General features: G+C 44.4%; 2 protein-coding genes across 2 annotated transcripts; both read left to right on the top strand.

Moving 5' to 3' along the window:
- Window positions 1-1,500: 1,500 nt before the first annotated feature.
- LOC100830933 (guanosine nucleotide diphosphate dissociation inhibitor 2) lies at window positions 1,501-6,711 on the top strand. Its single transcript, XM_003568391.4, has 13 exons — window positions 1,501-1,702; window positions 2,364-2,426; window positions 2,622-2,705; window positions 3,074-3,181; window positions 3,296-3,468; window positions 4,564-4,675; window positions 4,803-4,883; window positions 4,985-5,047; window positions 5,130-5,231; window positions 5,424-5,548; window positions 5,660-5,870; window positions 5,945-6,019; window positions 6,352-6,711. Exons 1-13 carry the CDS (start codon window positions 1,616-1,618, stop codon window positions 6,403-6,405), a joined length of 1,338 nt encoding a protein of 445 aa, XP_003568439.1. The 5' UTR covers window positions 1,501-1,615; the 3' UTR covers window positions 6,406-6,711.
- A 5,766-nt stretch (window positions 6,712-12,477) lies between these two features.
- LOC100830624 (guanosine nucleotide diphosphate dissociation inhibitor 1) lies at window positions 12,478-20,764 on the top strand. Its single transcript, XM_003568390.4, has 13 exons — window positions 12,478-12,742; window positions 16,488-16,550; window positions 16,728-16,811; window positions 17,082-17,189; window positions 17,339-17,511; window positions 18,270-18,381; window positions 18,552-18,632; window positions 18,731-18,793; window positions 18,883-18,984; window positions 19,134-19,255; window positions 19,384-19,594; window positions 19,803-19,877; window positions 20,385-20,764. Exons 1-13 carry the CDS (start codon window positions 12,656-12,658, stop codon window positions 20,436-20,438), a joined length of 1,335 nt encoding a protein of 444 aa, XP_003568438.1. The 5' UTR covers window positions 12,478-12,655; the 3' UTR covers window positions 20,439-20,764.
- The last annotated feature ends 1,109 nt before the right edge of the window (window positions 20,765-21,873 follow it).

The raw sequence follows: 21,873 nt of genomic DNA, 5'->3' as shown, positions 1-21,873 counted from the left end.
GGCGTACACGCCCTACTTTTACGCACTTGTGCCATCGAGCTTTGGCACTCCTTACTCCAATTGTTGTCGGGAACAACAACAGGGCATATGATCCTTCCTAGCAGTTTTGATGGCGAATCGAAGAGATGTAGCTGAGGTGGCCATGCATGCCAACAATGCGTGTTTTTGCTACGCATGAAAAATATCTATAACCGATCACGTTATACCATTGACATTGGCTCATACACAAATATGCATATGCTGTCCGCATATCTACAATAGTAGGGCCACTTTTGACTCTCCACTCACCAGTCGATACAAATTAACAGATATAGTTAGTTTTATTTTAAACTAACTCTAAATGATTTGTAAGCTGACTCTTGGCTAATTTCTCTTTTCTTCGCATCAGCAAATTTCAAATAAGGTGTATTCATCACAACTTTAGCGCCATGGATTTGGTGGAGCTGGTAATTCATATCTCCACTTTTGCCCTAGCTGCCCTAGGCAAGGGAAGGGGGAGAGAACCACTTTGAGTCTCAAACAACACCCCAAGAAGATAATAGTGCCCGCAGATGTCCCATTAATAGATCGATACAATTGAAACTAACATAAACACCGAAGATCCTCGATAAAATTAAAATTCCATCATGTTCCTTCGAAATCAACACATCTAGGACCATCTTCGTATTTTGACGTTCCTTCATGTATTCGGCGACGAAAATGTAGGACACCATTTTTGCAGAAGATGGATTAACGTCACAGGTTTTGAGAAATCGCATGAGCCATCCACTTCAAATAGTAATAAACTAAGATCGTTGAACGGATTATGACCGTGGGCATATCTTTTGCAAGACAAGATGTATGAAAAGCGACGCTGCTCCGTCGATGAGTAGACAAAAAATAGAAAATAAAAGACTCTAAAAGATGAGCCACGAGAACAACTGATTCCTTAGAGTAGATCGTAACACATATACAACATGACGAGGACCGAGCCCGGACAATTCTTCTAGACAACATCATTTTCTTCAAGTTGCCTCTGCCATAAACACACAAACCCTAAAAATATAAGTACCAGAAATTGGTCTGTGATTCTCGCTGCCTCCAAATACTAGATCGTCTTCGCGTGTCTCCGTTTTTGATCCAGCAAGCAAGCATGCAAAGAGTCAGTCGACCCACAGTCGACCCAGCTAATAAAGTTACCAGTTTACTTGATGTTTAGCCCAGAACTAAAAGCATTCAACAAAACAACACAGTCCGGCCCAATATGCAGCAGCATTGCCTCCTTCGCGTGCTCTTGGACCTGGTCCCTGCGCCTCTTCGGCACACACGCCAGCACGTGCTCTCGCACGCCGAACCCACCCACGCCGACCGTCGTGTCCAAGTCGAAAAAAACAGAAAAACCTCAACAGAAAAAAAAGATCTGAGGACCTGCACGTAAAAGTGCCTCGCAAGAGCATCCCACCGCTCCACGCCTCCATCCCCCTTCCAGATTCCCAAATCCCACCGCTCTTTTAACGCCTGCCCCCCCGTTGCTTGCGTCAAACTCAACTCCACTTCTCGTCCGCCTCCCCCTTCTCTCTCCGCATCTGCTGCTCTGCTAGCGTGCGATCGCCGCGGCGGCCAGCCAAAATCCGCCATGGATGAGGAGTACGACGTGATCGTGCTGGGCACGGGGCTCAAGGAGTGCATCCTCAGCGGCCTCCTCTCCGTCGATGGCCTCAAGGTAAAGCCGCTGCTTTCCCCTCTCCCGATCGATCTGTTTTCCCCCCTTGCTACTTGCTAGCTAGCCGCATGGCGGTTGCTCCCGTGCTGGGGTTCTGCGTCCTGGCGGAGCCTACGCGCTCGGCGTGCGCCTAGGGTGGTATCTGCTGCTTCATAGGAGTAGATCGGGCGACCGGTACTGGCATGCTGCTTGATCTGGAACTGATTCCAGTAGATTGGCTATTGTTTGAACTGTCGCGGCGTGGCGCTCTGTTGGTCAGGGGAACTATTGCGAAGCTTAGGCGGTCGTTGATCGTTGAACTTGGGGGAGGCAACCTGTAGTAGTGATGTAGATGTAGGGACTAGCGACGCAGGGGCATGGCTGGATCAGAAGGTAAATTGAAGTGTCGGTGATCCCAGCTGCGGTCTTCCTGTTTCAGTTCATGCTAGTAGAGAAGCGCTCATGTTTGTAAGCAACTAGGACAAAGGAAGGGTTTGGTTCGAGTTGTGGTGCCCATGTTTACCATTTTTAGAAGCGTGATCTTTTACGGTGTATTAAGTGGGTGAGATAGTGCAGATCCAAACATGGCGACATTCCATACTTGTATGAAGTTTGGAGGGATGCAGAAAATGGTAATTTTGCTAAATGTGTTCTCAAGGAGCCCCCTGTGATGTTTTTACAGGTTTTGCACATGGATAGAAATGACTACTACGGAGGAGATTCCACCTCCCTCAACCTGAACCAGGCAAGCAATTATATGTCTATAATGATTGAAACCACAACTACGATGAGGTTATAAATGTATCTATGCATACTGTGTTGAAATATTCCTTGTCTCGATGCTGGTCATTCAGTTTGTTTTGGTAGTTAATATGGTTAAGTCTCACATTATATATTTTTCATTATATCTCTTTAATTTCCTGTTTGTGTGTGTGGGCAGCTCTGGAAGAAGTTTAGGGGGGAAGAAAAACCGCCGGCACATCTAGGTGCGAGCAGAGACTACAATGTAGACATGGTTCCAAAGGTTTGGTCTGCCCCTGTTGATTAAATCAATCTTTGTGCTGCAGCAAATATTTGCTGAGTATACCATAATTGTATTGCGTTTTTCCTTGCAAAAATATTCATATTTAGCAATAAGGAAGAGCAGTATCTATATTAGCCAACGTAGCTTCAAATACTATGCCAGTTTTGTCTTTTGACCAGTAGCCGCCCAGTTCTCACCCTGTGTTGGAACTCTGGTCCGAACTCCACATACTGTTTCTTGTTACTTGCATCAGTGTTATTAACTCGAAGCAAAAGTTTGGTTTAGGTTATGAAATGTTACAGGGCCTACATGCTACCAGTAATATATTGAGATGGTAGATACTTGATCTTTCTTTCTTTTCATAACAGTTTATGATGGCGAATGGAACTTTGGTTCGTACTCTCATTCACACTGACGTGACGAAGTATTTGTCATTCAAAGCTGTTGATGGAAGCTACGTCTTCAGCAAAGGGAAGGTATTGCCTTATCTTATCCTCATCCCTTCATAAGACGTTCTTTGATCTCTTATCTTTTAACACTATTATTTAGCTGGTCACCTACTTTTTGTTACTGTGTTGCATTTGCGTCAGATTCACAAGGTTCCTGCAACTGACATGGAGGCTCTAAGATCTCCTTTGATGGGCTTATTTGAGAAGCGCAGAGCAAGGAACTTTTTTATTTATGTCCAAGATTACAATGACGCTGACCCAAAAACACATCAAGGATGTGACCTTACAAGAATGACAACTAAAGAATTGATCGCGTGAGTATCTCTTCTATGGCACCAATGCTGTATACTTTTCTCGGTGACAAGCTATAGAGAAAAGATGTGCTTATTCTGTTCAGTGGCTGAAATGTACGAGAGTCAAGAGCTAATTTTATGTCCATATTAGGAAACAATAGTTTATATAGTTTTTCTAAGTGCACATGTCATATTTACCAGCTTCGCTGAAATGAGCTTCAAAACTGAATCTTGATCGATCTAGATCGGGGTTCGAAATCGCTTGGATTTGGTCACGGTTCGAGGCCCGATTCGCGATCTCAGGTGAACCCAATAGCAGGTCGCTCTTCCCTGGTGCTAGCTATGACCATCCACGAGAAAGAAATGATGAAGACGAACTGACGATGGCAAAAGCATGGCGGGTCGCCCTTCGTCGTCAATCCTCCTACACACTGCTGGTGGTCGGTCCTCCTGCACGCTTCATGGCCAACGGATCCTCCCCTCCATCTTCCAGGGAAAATAGCAGGCGGGGATTGCAGTGAGAGAGATAGAGAGACAGTTGGGGCGGAAATTGATTCTTTCAGATGCTAAAGTAAGGAAGGAGACAGCGGCAGCGGCTTAGGGCAGAGGGGAGCAAGCTGGTGTCTGGGGCCCGTTTGGGCTGAGCCTGAGCCAGCTAACACATATTTTTATATTTAATTTTTCACTTCTATTGATCTGGGATCTTGTAGTTTATTTTACCCATACCTTGTATCAGTTATTCCGAATCAGAAATATCTGGTTCGCGATCCCGATCTCCGATTCAGGAATCGGAGATGTATACCCCTTAACGAACCCGATTCATACATGGTAGCGAATCCCGAAACGCGAATTTGGATCGCAAATCGCGAATCTGGTAACTATGGTACATGCATCTTCAGAATTACCTTTGTTCTTTTCTTTCTCTTTCGTTCTTTTCTTTTTTCTTTCAGAAGTAGGGATTAGCTTAGTGCCTGCTTCTGAGAAAATCGCTAGAGTTGTGGCATATCTGAGTATCACGTACTTATATGCCTTCTGCATGTTGTGAAAGATATCCTTCCCTTCTATCTCCTGGATCGTGTGTAATCTTATTTTGTGTATGTCTTATTTGATTTCCAGGAAACATGGATTGAGTGATGATACTGTAGATTTCATTGGTCATGCACTTGCTCTTCACAGGGATGATCGCTACCTAAATGAGCCAGCGATTGATACTGTAAAAAGAATGAAAGTATGCTCTAGCGTCATTATAATTTCTATCATCTGCTCCTGTAGTATATTTGTTCTTTTGTGATATTTCTATTGTTTGAACCGTACTGATAAATGGAGCATAATCCAACTTCACTGGTTCTTTTTAGCTCTATGCTGAGTCGCTTGCAAGATTCCAAGGAGGCTCACCTTATATTTACCCATTATATGGATTGGGTGAGCTGCCACAGGTCAGTCATTTTGTGGATTCCTTGAGCTGATACGTTTTATAATACATGCTGATGCCTTTAAGATTCTTATATGTTAAAAGTATTATTTTCTTCTGATTCAGGCTTTCGCACGTCTAAGTGCTGTTTATGGTGGCACTTACATGTTAAATAAGCCAGAGTGCAAGGTAGGTTTTATCCCTTGCTGCTAACCGTTCCTGCCATTTGTATGGGCAAAAAAACAAAATCACCAAATACGCTCTTCTGTAGGTTGAATTTGATATGGAAGGGAAAGTGTGTGGTGTTACATCAGAAGGTGAAACTGCTAAATGCAAGAAGGTTGTGTGTGATCCTTCTTACTTGCCTAACAAGGTAGGTATCACTGTTCTTGTTTGAAGTTAATATACTTCCATTTTTGTCCAGATTCGCTGAAATTCTTTTGTTCCATCCAACCTTACTGGAACATTCCTAGATTGTCCTGTTCTGATTCTCATTATCAGCTAACTGTGTCTAGGGCACATAGCGCTCTCCCAGGTTTAAGGTTCACCGTATGCTTTTTAACAGGTTAGGAAGATTGGAAAAGTTGCACGTGCAATTGCCATTATGAGCCACCCAATTCCAAATGCGAATGAATCCCACTCGGTTCAGATTATTTTACCGCAAAAGCAACTTGGCCGCAGATCAGACATGTGGGGATTTTCTTTCTACCTCATTTCTCAAATAATTTTCTCCTTGGATGAATGTCTAAGCTCAGTTTCCATTACTTCACTTGTAACATGTATGCTGGTGTATGTGCTTAGGTACGTCTTCTGTTGCTCGTACACTCATAACGTCGCGCCAAAAGGGAAGTTCATTGCGTTTGTGTCTGCTGAAGCAGAGACTGATAATCCACAATCTGAACTAAAGCCTGGAATTGATCTACTTGGTTCAGTAGATGAACTGTTTTTTGATATGTATGACAGATATGAACCAGTCAACGAACCATCTCTTGATAATTGCTTTGTCTCAGCGGTAAGTTTTGTGGCATATGAGAATAAAGTTTTTGAGTCTATTGTTTTATGACACTTTTTTTTCTCCGTTTGCAGAGTTATGATGCTACTACTCACTTTGAGACAACTGTGACAGATGTTCTTAATATGTACACAATGATTACTGGAAAGGTAAACTTGAGCTTCGCTCCTTGTATTGAACGGTTGCACAGTTCAATACTAGTTTTATTCAGTAGTATTCCCAAATCTTGCTGTCTATTTGTTTATTCAGTAGCTGTTCTTTTGTTTTTCTACACTCCGTCCCATATTAAGTGCTGAAATATTACATGTATCTACACGTATTTTAGTATATAGATACGTCCATATTTAGACAAATTTGAGTCACGTAATATGGGACGGAGGGAGTACTATATATCTCTTGGATATTGGCGATTTGGTGCTGCGAAATTTTGCATTTTGTGCTTGAAACATTATTTTGTGATAACTCTCTGCTCTCCTTGTAGACTGTTGATCTCAGCGTTGATCTCAGCGCTGCTAGCGCTGCTGAAGAATACTAGATCACATCAAACCCAGCATTTCTTCAAGACACCATACTTTCTGGAGGAACACCAGACTCCCAGTGCGTATAATCTCAGGTTCAGCTGCACAGTGCATATGGGTTCATCTCCATGCCTGCTAGGAGTACTGTGCAAAATCTGTTTGTGGAATAGTGGTGGTTTCCTTAGTTACTTCCATGTGGATCGACTGGTGTAAACAGCAAACTGTGTAACATTTTACTTCCTCTTGGTGATGTATTTTAGACGTATTATTGGTCTCACCGAGGCCAACGTGGTTTTATTTTACTATATGCTTGATTTTTTTTCCTTTCTAGGCCGATACTACCATGAAACGTGGCCGTAGATGACGCTAGTTGAAATTTGACTGGTACTGGAAACTTGGTAAAATTGATGGAGGTAGCAATTTGCTCCACTGCTTGCCATTTGGGCCATTCGGGTACAGATGAGTTAAAAAATCACCAAAATTAATTTGAAAATGAAAATGATACGTGCTGAGCTTCAAGGGATGATAAAATTATCTGGAACCTTGGTACAAGGGATGGTGAACTATCATCAGCTTTTACCATAGCTGAAACATTATACTCCAGTACGAGATGATAAGACGCCGAATATTCTCTAATTCTCTCTCTGTTACAAAATATGAAGCATATTTTCTTTCCTATTACTGTGCCTTTGATCAACAATTTCCCATTTTTCAAGAATCAGCATTTGTCGATAGTAAGAGTGATTCTTTAGCTTATCTGTCCAGTAAGGACGCGAGTACCTCGGCATACCGGAGCAAGATGTTGGTGAATCAGTGCTAACTAATTTTTTTTTTTTTACGGAACCTCGTCGAGAGGGCAGTCGTGAAGAGGGCAGGGTGCTTCTGCATTTCAATAAGAAGAATATAATAGGTCCGTTTATGAGGAAAACTGAGCCGAAAACCATACAATGAACGGCTTATTTAAGAAAAACCGCGTGAAAACCCTGACACCGAGCAAGCAACCTAACAAAGTTAGGCATCAAGCCGAACCGACAAAACAAGTCGCAATCGCAAAAGCAAGCCACCGCCCGCTCCAACGACGCCGAACAGGGAGCAGCTCCAAACGCCAGAAGAAGGTAGGCAGAGCTGGACTTCTTCGGCGACCGAAGCAAAGACGAGGTCACCCCGACAGGTACATCTTGAGCATCGACGAGGCCGTGCTACTCGAAACCGCCATCCCTGACCAAGCCCCAGCCATGCTACTGCTGCACATCCACCACCACCAAACGAGAGCTCCAAAGACAATGCCTCCAAGGAGTGAACGACGTCCGAAAACGCCGACATTGCCCGGTCCAGAAAAACCGGATCTGAGTTTTCACTCGGACACCTCGGTTGCCATGGGTGGGATGCAATTGGGTTGCATGACGACGCCTTTAAGAAGGGAAACGACGTTCGAGAACGCCGTCGTCGCCGGCATCGACGTGCAAGGCTTTCACCTGCAGCCACCAACAGCCCACCGCGGACACGGGAGCAACCAGTGAGCCAATAAGTTGAAGAACTTGAGCCGGAGGGCCCCTCCATCACCGCTCCATGGTGCCGATGGAACCCGCTGGCCGTTGCACGACACGAAGCCCGATATCCACCGGTCGGTACGCCACTCCATCCACCACGAGCCACAAATTCGTGCGACGGCCAGCTGCGCCGCTTCATCCATCCCTCCAGCCAACGCCGGCCACCCCGGCACCAGCCCTCTAGCCCACCCGCAGGGCCCTGCCGGCCGCCCCCAACGGATCTGGGCGTGGGAGACCCCAGATCCGCACTGGATGCAACCAGCAGGCCATTGCCTCTCCATGGATTCGCCGAATCGGGTCCCCGCGACTCTCCCCGCCATGGACGGCAGCCCGCAGAGAGCTGCTGCCCTGCGTTGAAGTCGCCGAGGAGAGCCAAACCCGCGCACGCACCCACGACCCCTGAGCCGCCAGGAAACGAGAACGCCCCGCCGCCGCCATCCGCCCATGGGGGCTTAGCCCGCCAGCATCCTCCGGCGGCAGTGAGGGGAGGAGAGGAAGGGGCTCTCGGTGGCGGCGCTAGGGTTTCTGCCGCCTGAGCCGCCCGAGAGGGAGCGACGCGGGGGCCTGGACAAAAGGGAGAGGACTTTCTGCCCATCAAACTAATTCGAAATGGTCCACGATGAGCCGTCTAAGTGCGGCCTATCGTAATAACACCAGGGGTATCATGTTTCTTTCGTGGAGTTAGAACCGCCGTTGTCCCTTCATCCATTGAACACACAGTCTGCAGAAAAGTGAATCCATAAACTCCACCATTCTTGCCATCGCTGAAGTCGATAGCAGCCGGTGTTCGTTAAGAAGTTCGTGTTCCAACGGCCAGAGGTCTTTTAGCTAATGGGGTCTCTCGAAGCCAACATGTGTGGCAGGCAAATTTTGCACGCTTAGATCTAAAAGCTTGATTCGTAAGAACATTGAGGGACATCTGTTTGTTCTAGTTTGGGCGAGTTTGTGAGTGAAGAGGCCAGTGAGACGATGCTAGAACAGGACGAAATTATCCGGACATGGTTTTGCTGCCACGTAAGATTTGTGGAACAACTCTTATAAATAATTTATTTTACTATTTTTTTATCGGGACTATGGCGGGCAAAAGCCAGCCTGCACAACATTTCAATTAAATAAAAGAATCGGTATAAAACAAGTACAACGGCAGCATTTGTCAAAAGAAACACAAAGAAAAACCTAAACTCTCGAAACATGCCAACGGCGAAAAAAATGCACAATGAAGAGCACCATTGATGCGGTCGAAGGGCAACACACAACCGAGATGGACCAAAGGAAAGCACACGGTCGAGGCCGCACCAAGACACCTACGTAGCCGGCAGAGTCGAAGGGCCATGCACCGCCGAGACCCGCCGCGACGCCGATGTGCCGCGGATGAAGTCAAAGGGCAACACACAACTGAGATCATACCTCCACTTGCCATCGGCGAAGCCGAAAGACCACACACCACCGAGAATACAACATGACACCTGTGTGCCGACACTGAAGACGAAAGACATCACATGCCGAGACCGCACCAAAGGATAAGAAACGCACGATCTCACCGGACACAAACAGACAGCCTAGGCTAAACAAGACACAAGAAGAGATGTACACCACCAAACTTTCAACAACCCGAGACAACAAGCTCCACCATAGACGGACCACACCACCCTGTGCCGCCAAGAGCCATGGTCTCCATGACGACGCCCCCAAGGAGGGAAGAGACGTAAAAACGCTGTCGTCTCCCGATCCGTCCATAGCCAAATCTTAGGTTTTAACCCGAAAACACCAAACATCAAAGTGAGAGAATGTAGAAGCTCTTCGACGACACCTCCATGAAGGAAAACGGCGCTACGTGCGTCGTTGTCATCGGCAAAGACCAATATCTATGCAAGTTTTAACCCACAGCAACACTCCAAACACCGTAGCCGACGTCCATACCTCGCACACGGGCGGCAGCCGAAGCCACGACTGAAGACGAAAAACCACGCCACCATGGCGTCGAAATGGACCGACTTGGACCATGTACGGCCGCAGCAGCAGCCTGCCCGCCGCCGTTGAAGTTCAATATGCCGCCTGACCAAACCGAGAGGAAAACCGAGGGAAACGAAGAAAGAGACCTGGGGCACGCCGGATCAGCCGGAGAAGACGACGGATCAGGCAGGCGAGCCGCCGGATCCGGCCAAAGAGCGCCGCCTCGCAGCCACGAGCAGACCGAGCACCAGGGCGACGGAGGACGAGGGTAAACACCAGATCCTCGAGGAAGCCGGTCGGATCTGGCCGGAGACGAGGCATAGCCCGCCGGATCTGGCCAGGGACGCCGCGACCACGACGAGGCAACACCTCAAGCGCCGCCACCAAGAGCTCCTGGACGCCCCCGCGAAGAAAACCTGCCCCGCCGCTGCCCTCCCGTGCGGTCTTTGCCCCGCGGCGGCGAGGAGGAGAGGACAGGGAGAGGTTGCTGCCGGCGGCTGGTGTGGTCACCGCCCGTGTTGCCCCAGACGGAGCGACGCGGGGGCCTTTTCTTCTATGGTTTGCTCCCCAATTTATTTTACTATCACATTTATATTCCTAATTTGCATCTTTTTGCTTTTGGTCCTACTTGCCTCACTCTATTTCTATAACTTCTTCTTTTGTTACCAACAATGATATCGTTGCCTCCACAACATGTTGTCTACTAGATCAATTCTTATTTGCATCTTAGCGAAAAAGTTGACTTGGAACACTAAGTAGATAACTCGTTGCTTTTTGTAAAATCGCTTCGGTACGTATAAACAAACTTTCGGATATGACTTTTTAGGATGATAACATTTTGTCGCCCAATGTCCCAACGTGACTCGGACTAGGCTTTCTATAAACAAATACATTGAGAATTTTTTTTCATATAATTTGTCGTACCAAACTTGTGGTACTGCATAGTATTTTCTGACTTTGCTAATGGGAAATTTCTCTAAGTATTTGAACAGGTGCAACCCATTTTAGCTTTCAATATGGGGAACGTATTAATATCTCTACCGGCGAAAACTTGATTTTCCTTGTCCTAGACAGAAATCTTAAATACCTCAATCTCGTCATCGGGCCAGGACTGGGTAGATATAAAGATGTTTTGACAGCGTCGTGTCCTCAGGGCGCATCGACTACTTGGAAAGCTATAATGAAAGGCCGTGATGTTCTGAAACGAGGACTGATCCGACGTATCGGTGATGGTCGGACTTCAGAGATTTGGCATGACAGATGGATTGATGGTGTTGCTACCATGAAGCCGCTTGGGCGGATGTCAGATGAGCCAGTTCAATTTGTTTCTGATTTGTTGGTGGAGAATTACACGCAATGGGATGCTGAGAAGATTAATCGGGTGTTTTTCCTGCTGGATGCCATCACTATTATGAGCATGCCAAGGCCTCGATCATTGCAGCCTGATTTCTGGGCTTGGGCGTGAGATAAGACTGGGATTTTCTCGGTTAGGTCGGCCTACAAGGAACTTGTGAACCTGCAAGGAAACTCGATGTTTGAGTCAGGGTCTTCGTCTGACGATGAAAGTACCTGGAAAGCTCTCTGGAAACTGAAAGTTATGCCAAAGATTCGTGTTTTCTGGTGGAGGGTGGTGAAGAACTTGCTCCCTGCTGGTGGGGAGCTGCCTCGTCGCCATATTGCGGTTTTGAGTAGCTGCCCGTTATGTGGGATGAGCGGTGAGTAGCTGCTTCATGCTTTGACTATCTGTGAACATGCCAAACAATTCTGGCGGGCGGCGGATGAGACCTTTGAGTTTCGCTTACCACGGCTGCACCCGACGACGTGGTCGAAGGATATCCTTGATAGTGCAATTTTGCCAAGACGGGATGCGGCGATCTCAGTCTTAGTCATGTGGGCGATTTGGAATAGCTGGAATGCCTACTCTCATGGTGAAGTGAAGTATCAACCGATGCGATCAATGAAATTGGTGGCGGAGCTCATTAACTCGCTTCAGATTCCCCTTGAAGATACCCTGCCAGTGGTGCGGGATGTGCCGAAGTGGTCCAGACCGTCGGCCGGATGGATCAAGTTGAACACTGATGGAGCGATGGGTGTACAACGGAGGGTCGTAGATACAGGCGTGGTTGCACGTGACGCTAATGAAAAATTCCTGTACGCTGAATGCCAGAGGTATGATTTTATAATTGATCCGGCTGTGGCTGAACCACTTGCTTGCCGCGATGCTATGAGTCTGGCCAAGGTGGAAGGATGGCAGCGCATTGTGATAGAAACTGATTGCCAGGTGATTGTGAATGCTTGTGATCGAGTTGGTACAGATAGGTCCTTGTGTGGCCACATTGTTAGAGAGATGAACTCTTGAGTCTCCGTTTTTCAGGGTTTTAGTTTGTGTTTTGCTAGGAGAACTTGCAATAAGGCTGCACATTCGTATGCTCGTGCGGCTCTCTTTTTAGATAAGTCTCTTGCTCTCTTTACTGAAATTTTCTGATTGAGCGTGTTCAATCGGATATATTATCGTCGATGGAATAATAAGCTATGGGCGATGTTCTAAAAAAGAAAGGAAGCATCCAAAGCGAAAAATCGCTCGGCAAATAATCCCCTGTCCGAGGACGTGCACGCGAAAGCGACGGTCCGTGTTCTCTGCCAGCGCATCCAACTTCTTCCGGATCCCCAAACGCTGCTTTTGTCAACTCCACTTCTCTCCACCGCCGCCGCATCACCTCCTCCGTGCTGCCGTCCTTAGCTCTGCCGTCCAGAGGCTGCCGCCATGGATGAGGAGTACGATGTGATCGTGCTGGGCACAGGGCTGAAGGAGTGCATCCTCAGCGGCCTCCTCTCCGTCGACGGCCTCAAGGTGAGTCACCGATCGATCGCTCTCCACCCCTGTCTCGCCTATTACGCCTACGATTCGTCTCTTCCATGCTTGGATTTCGCGTCCCCCAATTCCAGCCGCTGTTTCCTACTGTATCTTGCTTCGCTTGCCCAGGCTGGATTAGGTCACTGGAGCGCGTCACCTTGTACATCCCGCAGTGCTGCGCGTGATAGATAAACCCTTAGTTTGTACCAGTACTGTACTGATCTTACCTTATTCGATCAAACGGGCCAGTAATTGATTCGCCGATTTTGTGGGTTTCTGAGCTGCGTGAGGTCTAATTATCTAGAGGTCGTAGCCGCGGTGCCCTATCTGGATTTGCAGATGTGGCCTGTTCGCTTGATTTTCTATTCAATACCTGGGAGGAAAGGAGAAATTTGTGTACCTGCCCAGTGACGCCAGCGAGACAGCGAGTGTTGCTTTGTCCAAGCTTAAGATTTTACTGGCCTGGTTCTTCATGTTGATTGTAAATACTAGTTAGTCTGCTGCTATAAATTATACTGGGAAGACGAACAGCATATTGAGTTTTTCAACCGTGGAAGTAAGTTGTCAAGCAAGTCGACCTTGAACCTGCCCACTAGCCTTGCTTGAGTTGGAGCTGAGCTTGTGTCTTGTTGGTATTAAATTCTGAGCTTGAGCATGATCATGAAAGCTTGCTTGGACTATACACTCGAAGTAGACACTGTTAGTCATGCATTGGGGGAAGGATTCAGTGAAGTTACATGAAGTAACTTCACCCAAGCTGGGTCCCATGCATTGTTGGGTTGGATGCTATCTTGTTGCCAGTAATTAATACTAGCAGCATGCCTGGTTCTCCATGGAACATGATCGAATCTTTCACGGCTACTAGGGGTTGGGTGCTCGATATGAGATGGGCTCTTTGATCCTTAATCCATGACACTCCTTGTGAAAGGAAAAACATGCCCACCACTGCAACAAATAAAGACACACACGTAACATTTTGCTGAAAATTTGCAACAAACAAAATACAAGGCGCAATAAAGAACATGTCATTGCATCAAGTGAAATTTGATTCAAAATTGTGATGCTCATTGTTTGTAATAACCGTGATGCTCACTGTTGCACAAGTGAAAAAGGCATGTTGTAAGCAAAGAAGATTAGCAATAAACCAGAAAAGTTCGCACGGCAAATGAAATGGAGGGATGCAAGATCTTTGAGAATTCTTGGCACAGACCTCCAGAAGCTCGTAAAACTTTGGAGCCACCACAATCTCCAATGCCCACAAGCCACATGGACTTTCCTGAATTAGAATCACTGTGGGCATCGACTGCAAAGCGGAGGCTTGCTGTCGTCACCTCTCTGGTGCTTGCGGTGGAGCTGCACGCCTCTTGCAAATGCCCTTGCTCCGGTTCAAGCTTGATTTAGTCAACGCGAAAGTTGAGCAACAGCAACAGATAAGGCAAGGATAGAAGGCCAATCATTCTTATGACGACAAGAGAAGAGCAGCAGCGCCCATGGTCGTAGCAAAAGGCGGGAAAGGGAGATGGAAGAAAGTCACTGGACAGGAGAAAACGGAAAGTGAGGCATGTCTAGGCCACTGTCCAATGGAGTGCTTCTTTTGGTCGCTCTGTGCAGACATGTTCCAACCATTTGGCTCAACACAAAAAAATTATAAAAAATGTTTATATATAACTCCTTGAGTTTGAAGAAAGTTATTAGTACTTATAAGTATTCTCCTGGTGAGGATTAGAATAAACATGGATGTGAGTTTGTTAGGAGGATTTTATCGGACAAGATAATAAGATGAAAAGGAAATAGGTCTCTCCCACGCGTTGCATCGGAGAATGTTTAGATAATGCTATAGATATGTTGCATGCATAAATTCTTTTTGAAGTGTGGCATGCCAATATTTTGGTATTTGGTGTACTATAATATTTATGGAGATAAGTTTAAGGTGTTTTGCAATAAAATTATTTGTTGGGCAAAAAGTAGCATGTATGGTTCAAATTATGATACTATAGCAACATATAAAAAACTGATAATATGAATCTCTGATAATTTTTGTCCGAGCATCATTGACTGTTCTCTCCCTTAACTGTGGCAATTTAATAATCATACTTATTAATTAATTATGTTATTTATCTGAAAAAGATATGTGTAGTGGAATTTGAAAGGTAAAGATATGCAACATAAATTTGAAAAGGTAACCTTATGCAGCTTTTTTGGGGTAGGATGTAGTCTTATGGAATAGATTAATATGAGTTCTGGAGTAGAATATTATTGTCTTTTGAGTATATAGATGTTTATTTTAGTGAGTAACGCGAGTCCTGAGGTACTGGGAACACATATGTGCTATACCCAGATGGTATATTATGTGTAATCAATATACGTCTCAGTTTTGATCACAAGCAACAAATTAACGAAACCCCAAAGAAATAGGCTAAACAATTTTTATGAGAATTAAGCAAATGGCTTAATAATCGCTTACTAGTTGAGAATCACTGATCTTGAGGGATTGAGAAATAATGATGATGCGCCGCTGCAGCTCCCTGACTTCCATCATCTATCCTGTAAGTATAGGTCATCAAGAAAATCAGACATGAAGCAGCAAAAACTTCTTTTTACCAGGCCTGGCAAACCCAAGGTGCATGAAGATTAACTTCTGTGTGGGCTCAGGGGGCATGTGTGATGTCTCCGGAGAACGCGGCAATAGAGGGGCATCCTGCTAGTTGGAGCCATAGCTGTCAGGAGGCAAATGGAGAAAATATTAATGCTCTTATGCTATCCGAAAAGGTGCAAAGCATCCTGTACGTTTGTGTGGTCGGCATCTAGGCCTGAGGTTGTTTGGTTGTGATGTCTGTCTAGCGACCGTTGGTCGTCGTCTTGTCTTGAGTGTTCAGTTGTCTCGGCCTGTTATTGGGCTTCCAACTACATTCTTTCTATCAATGCATCGAGATGCAAGCTTTGCGTTTTCTCAAAAAAAAGGGTGCAAAGCATGGATTTTGAGGCACCTTAAGAGCTTTATTAATCACCCACTACTCCAGTGCTAATGGCACGCTATGCAGTTACCCACACATATGACTTGATTTGTTCTGAGCCAGGATCTTGAATAGTCGCTTTGGCCTTTTTTTTACCCACACATATGGCACGCTACGCAGTTACCCACTAATTCAACAAAATATGAAAATCTCGTGAGATTTGTCCATGCGGTCCTCCGGACTTAGGACTTTCCTCTCTCCCTGTATAGTGGCTTTGGCCTTTTTTTCCGTTCTCTCTCTTTTTGTTTTGAGCCCGTTGGGTCTCGCCTTTTGTTGCCTTTGTTTGTACTCGCGCTTCTTGCGCTTCCTTCTTAATGAAAATGACACGCCGCGAGGCGTGTTCGAGAAAAAAAAGGATCTTGAATAGCTCTTGTGCCTTGGTATGCACCTCTTTAAAAGTACTTGCATTCGGAGGCACAAATCTAGTAATGTTGGAGCCGGAGGTGTTGGATATGGATAAAAAAGACTACTCATGTATGTGTCATGTACTCATTGTAACTCCTGTGTTAGGGCTGTAGGATAGGGGCAGGTTTTCGTTCTATAGTCCGGTCCTGATTGCAGGGCCTGGTCAGTAGGTTTCCTGCCCGCGTAGTTTCTGGTCTTTCTCCTCCCTCGTTCCCTCACTCTTAATCTGCTGTGCGACTGCGAAACGCTTTTGTATTTCCATTATGTTAATAGTGGAAAGGGGAGATATCCTGGGTTTCATGTGTCATGTACTCATGTTGCAGGTGTTACATATGGATAGAAATGACTACTACGGCGGTGATTCCACTTCGCTCAACCTTAACCAGGTTAGCAATTCCAATGAATTTATTTAAATGCTGGAGGTTCTAGATCTGTTGGCCCACTTGTCAAGGAATTTAATGCTAGTAGCCTAGTACACATTAGTACCCATTTCCTTTAGTTTATGTTGGCAGCACTTCTGTAGTTTATATTAACCATGATTTTGGATTCTCTTTTTGGAACAGCTCTGGAAGAGGTTTAGAGGGGAAGATAAGCCCCCGGCACATCTAGGCGCAAGCAGAGATTACAATGTAGACATGGTTCCAAAGGTGCAACAGCCTCTTCTCGCACAAATCTATTTTTATAGCACATCTTCGCCACCAATGTTTGTGACGTTGACCCAAACAAAGCCTAATGATTGTGCATTGTTTTATCTTGATGAGAAGTATGTGGAGCTTATTTATGTTATTAATGTAGTGATTCGCTGATTCAACAAAATATGAAAATCTCGTGAAATTATCAAGGGAAAACAACCCTATAAAGTGGCTGTCCAGATTTATGTTTGTTTGTTGATTATCTGAAAATGTTTCTTTTGTCAGTTTATGATGGCAAATGGGACACTGGTTCGAACCCTCATTCACACTGATGTAACCAAGTATTTATCATTCAAAGCTGTTGATGGGAGCTTCGTCTTCAGCAAAGGGAAGGTAAACGCATCCCAGTTTGTGTAATCCCTTTTGTTGTTTTTTCATCGACAAGTCATATCCCGTATCTTCCATATGTTGTTAGATCTATTGTAGTCTGATCCTATACTAGATGTACAACTCATCTTGTTTCTGTTATCATGTTCAATCAGATTTACAAGGTTCCTGCGACTGACATGGAGGCTCTGAAGTCTCCTTTGATGGGCCTTTTGGAGAAACGCAGAGCAAGGAATTTCTTCATTTATGTCCAAGATTACAATGAAGCTGATCCAAAAACACATAAGGGATTGGACCTTACGGTGCTGACAACTAAAGAATTGATAACGTGAGTGCATCAATGCTTGCTGCATTGTATCCATTGCTTCATCAGTAATGTCACTAATAAACAATTCAATGCTCAAAGTCTCCGACCAGTTTGGGCTGGTTAATCCCAGTGTTGTCTGAGAGGTCGGATTAGACCGATTTATAGTTTTCTCGAGGTAGCTAACAATGCTTGGCACCCATGCATATGAACGATAACCATTTCAAGCAAAGCAAGTACGGAAGCATACAAATTGGTGTGAGCTGCATGTATCAATATCGTTCTATTGCAGCTTTTCAGTTTCCTCGTAGAAAATTGTTTAACAAATATTGCTGATGGTTTTGGTAGCCCATGAGTTGGCCAATTTTGGCAAGAAAAATGAACTAGAGTTGGTAGTGGGGCATTGGCTTGCCATAAAGTTCGCTTTTCATCCAAAGAAGGACCAAATCTTGGTCAATGACCAAAATTTTGGTAGGGTAGAGTTTGGTCACCATCCAAACATACCCTGCATCTTCCCTATTATAGACGTTCACGTACTTCAATATACCTTTTTGCTTCTCTCATAGCTTGCAGCAGTAGTTCTCCTGATCAATATTGTTGCTGTCTTCTAACAGCAATCCATTTCATTTTGTGAAAAAATATTGAAGGAAATTGTTGCCTTGCAGAATACATCATGATTGGCCTTCAACGTTCCAAATATTATGAAAGCGCTTTTTCTGTGGTTGCTCTTATCCCTTTCTGCACAAAAATAACAATCTTTTTCCGTGTTTTTTTTTCCTCAGAAAACATGGTTTAAGTGATGATACAGTGGATTTCATCGGCCATGCGCTTGCTCTACATAGGGACGATCGTCACCTCAATGAACCAGCACTTGATACTGTGAAAAGGATGAAAGTAAGTCTTAATAAAAGCTCTGGTATATGGTGCAGGTTTGTTAATGTAAATGTAATTGTCAATTATTCATAATCCAGTCCCTTCCATTGCTTTTCCTTTTAGTCATGTCACTGTTTTTTTTATGCCTGTTTCATGGAGTTCAATTAAATTTTACCTTCATCTGCTTTTAGTTATATTCTGAGTCTCTTGCCCGTTTTCAAGGGTTATCGCCATACATTTATCCACTATATGGGCTGGGTGAGCTGCCACAGGTCAGTCAATTTCCAGTCTCCTATTCCTTTACTTGTCATGCTGCCCATACCATGTTATTAAGATGCTCATATATTACAATGTTTTTCTTATCCCTCAGGCTTTTGCACGTCTAAGTGCTGTTTATGGTGGTACTTACATGTTAAATAAGCCTGAGTGCAAGGTATTCTTTATCACCTGCCTATTAGTAACTCGCATAATCTGGATACAAACAGATCGCTCTTTTTCACCTGTGCCACCCGATTCATGTAGGTTGAGTTCGATATGGAAGGAAAAGTGTGTGGTGTTACATCAGAAGGTGAAACTGCAAAATGCAAAAAAGTTGTCTGTGATCCTTCATACTTGACCAACAAGGTGAATATTTAATATAACAGAAGCACATTTAGTTTAATTTTGCCTTTTTATCTTCTTGAGAAGTTCATATCGCCTACAACCTCATCTTGTGCATTTGTTAGACGTTGCTTCCAGATGCTGTTGTTTTACCTTTGTCCGTTAATTAACAGGTCAGGAAGATCGGCAAAGTTGCACGCGCAATTGCTATTATGAGCCATCCAATCCCAAATACAGATGCCCACTCAGTCCAGATTATTTTGCCACAGAAACAACTTGGACGCAAGTCAGATATGTGAGGCCTTTTTGTTTCAACCCCAAACAGTTTTTTATTTATGAATGATTAGATTTTTCGCTCAGCGCTTGATTGAATGGTTACACAAGCCTCATCTCATGTTATTCCTATTGGCGTTTTCTTGTTAGGTACATCTTCTGTTGCTCATACACTCACAACGTCGCACCAAAAGGGAAGTTCATTGCATTTGTTTCTACAGAAGCAGAGAGTGATGATATACGGTCCGAGTTGATGCCTGGAGTTGATCTACTTGGTCCAATAGACGAGCTATTTTTTGATATGTATGACAGATATGAACCAGTGAACGAACCATCTCTTGATAATTGCTTCATCTCTACGGTAACTTCTGCAGTATATAATAAGAAAATGATACTCCCTCCGGGCGGAATTACTTGTCGAAATATTACATGTATCTAGACGCTTTTTACACGTAGATACATCCGTATTTGGGCAAATTTGAGACAAGTAATACCGGTCGGAGGGAGTACATTAATTTTCGCTATTTTAGACCGTCAGATGTTTACAACAGTGTTTTTCCCCAATGCAGAGCTACGATGCTACCACACATTTTGAGACAACTGTGACAGACGTTCTTAACATGTACACGATGATCACCGGAAAGGTAACATATGATTCATCTAAATTTCCTTCTGAAATCTGCAATGCTTCTTTATGTTAGTTGTAGCTAACTACGAGTGCACTTCATTATTGAGTAAATACCTTGCTCGCACTCTCCAGTTCGGGCGTTCTGCTGTTTGGTTTGCTAAATACTCCCTCCGATCCATAATAAGTGTCGCTGATTTAATACAAAGTTGTTCTAAATCAGCGACACTTATTGTGGATTGGAGAGAATAGTAGGGAGTAAGTTGCACCACTTTTTTTTCACAAAAAGTAAGTTGCACCACAAGTACAGACTTGTAAGGTTGCTGCTCAATTAGATTATAAAACATGGCATTTGCTTAAAACATGGCTGCCATGTTTTAAAATCTAATTGAGCAGCCACCTTGCAAGTCGGTGTACTTGTGGTGCATGAAAGATAGAAAGCACACGGTGGCATATCTAGGGACACATGGTGCTGACTAATGATTAACCTCTACTCATTTTAACTCTACCCAATTTCTCATTTCAGACTGTTGATCTTAGCGTCGACTTGAGTGCTGCTAGTGCTGCTGAAGAATACTAGATTGTATATATCAGGTCACTTCACTTGTCGAGAAACACTCTTCCTTGGGGCACACCGCAGGACAAACCATAAAAAATGGTCTATATTTGGTGCAGCAGTATGAAAAAAAATGTCTGATTCAAGATGATTGGACTATTGTGATTTACTAGTTCAGTAATCAGACGAATGGTGCAAAAAGTGGGCATGGTCGCCATGAACTTCATGGTTCTATGTATGTGCATATCACAACTTTACTTTTACACCAGTTCCTGTAATCAGCCAAAAGATGCAAGAGTGGGCAGGGTCGCCATGAACTTCCTGATTCTATTTATTTATAATTTTGCCGACCTGGTTTCTTCTTGGAATAATACTCCCTCCGTCCGGAAACAAGTGATTTCAATTTTTATACAAATCCAAGTCACTTATTTCCGGATGGAGGTGGTATCAGTTTGGATCTGCAAGTCTATATTCCTGATACCACAGCGAAGAACTGTTTGCATAATCCCAGGCTGGCGGGCAAGGTCTGTTAAAACAGCTTGAGGGTTCGGGCCCACTCCTGGGCAGCTTGGGCTCGTAAAAAAAGTAACGAAGCGAGCAGGGCACTTTTTTTTCCTTCTTTTTTTTTTTGAAACAGCGGGGCCTCCAAACCGATTTTCATTTAAGAAATCGCCAACAGTTCTACAGCAAAAGTTGAAACGAAAAACCAAGCGTACAGATCATACAGGTCCAGGTAAAAACAGACAAGCTTCCGCCACAAAACAGCTTAAAATTCCAACTGCTGAAGCAAAAGAAACAGAAACATCTTCAGCTCGATCGCCGCAATCCTCTTGATGGCAGGTGCCCATCTAAAGCTTCAGCAATCACCTGCTTAAGCATCCGCACTCTCTCCTCTAGTCTTTTATGCCCACGTTCTTTCTGCAGAATTGCCCACATATCAAGATGATTGCACAAAGACCTTTTTCCATTTCAGCGGAGTACTCTTTTGAGCTCGCTATCTTTATACTCTTGTAAAAACTTAATTAGTGGCGACTTCCGGACTACGTCACTTGTTTTTTTACATCACTTTTTGAGTTGGCATAAATTATTAAGATGAATACAACAAATATGAATTATGTGATTGATGATAATAATTAAATAATAATATAGCATTCTCTTTAAATATGTTTTTAATCCGTAGAGCACGTTATGTGCTAGTCAGTAACTAGAGAAAGCAGCTAGCGGATGAGCAGGGCAGAGAAAAGTTGGGGAAATTTGATCATTTGCTTTTGTGCAAGCCAACGGATCATAAAGATAGATCATACTGAAGTAGGCCATGAAAATGGTTTTCTGAATCTTTTCAGGGTGGCTTGTTTGTTCACAAGTAGCGACATTGTCTAGAATGCAACGGAGCAAGATCGGTCGGTTCTTGGCAACATTCTTAAAGATCCTGCAGACAATCAAGCATTGTGAGAGCGTT

The sequence above is a fragment of the Brachypodium distachyon genome, chromosome 2 (assembly GCF_000005505.3).
Source record: "Brachypodium distachyon strain Bd21 chromosome 2, Brachypodium_distachyon_v3.0, whole genome shotgun sequence".
Taxonomy (NCBI): Eukaryota; Viridiplantae; Streptophyta; class Magnoliopsida; order Poales; family Poaceae; genus Brachypodium; species Brachypodium distachyon.
The sequence above is the reverse complement of the archived record's forward strand: the minus strand, read 5'-3'. Positions and strand labels throughout refer to the sequence as shown.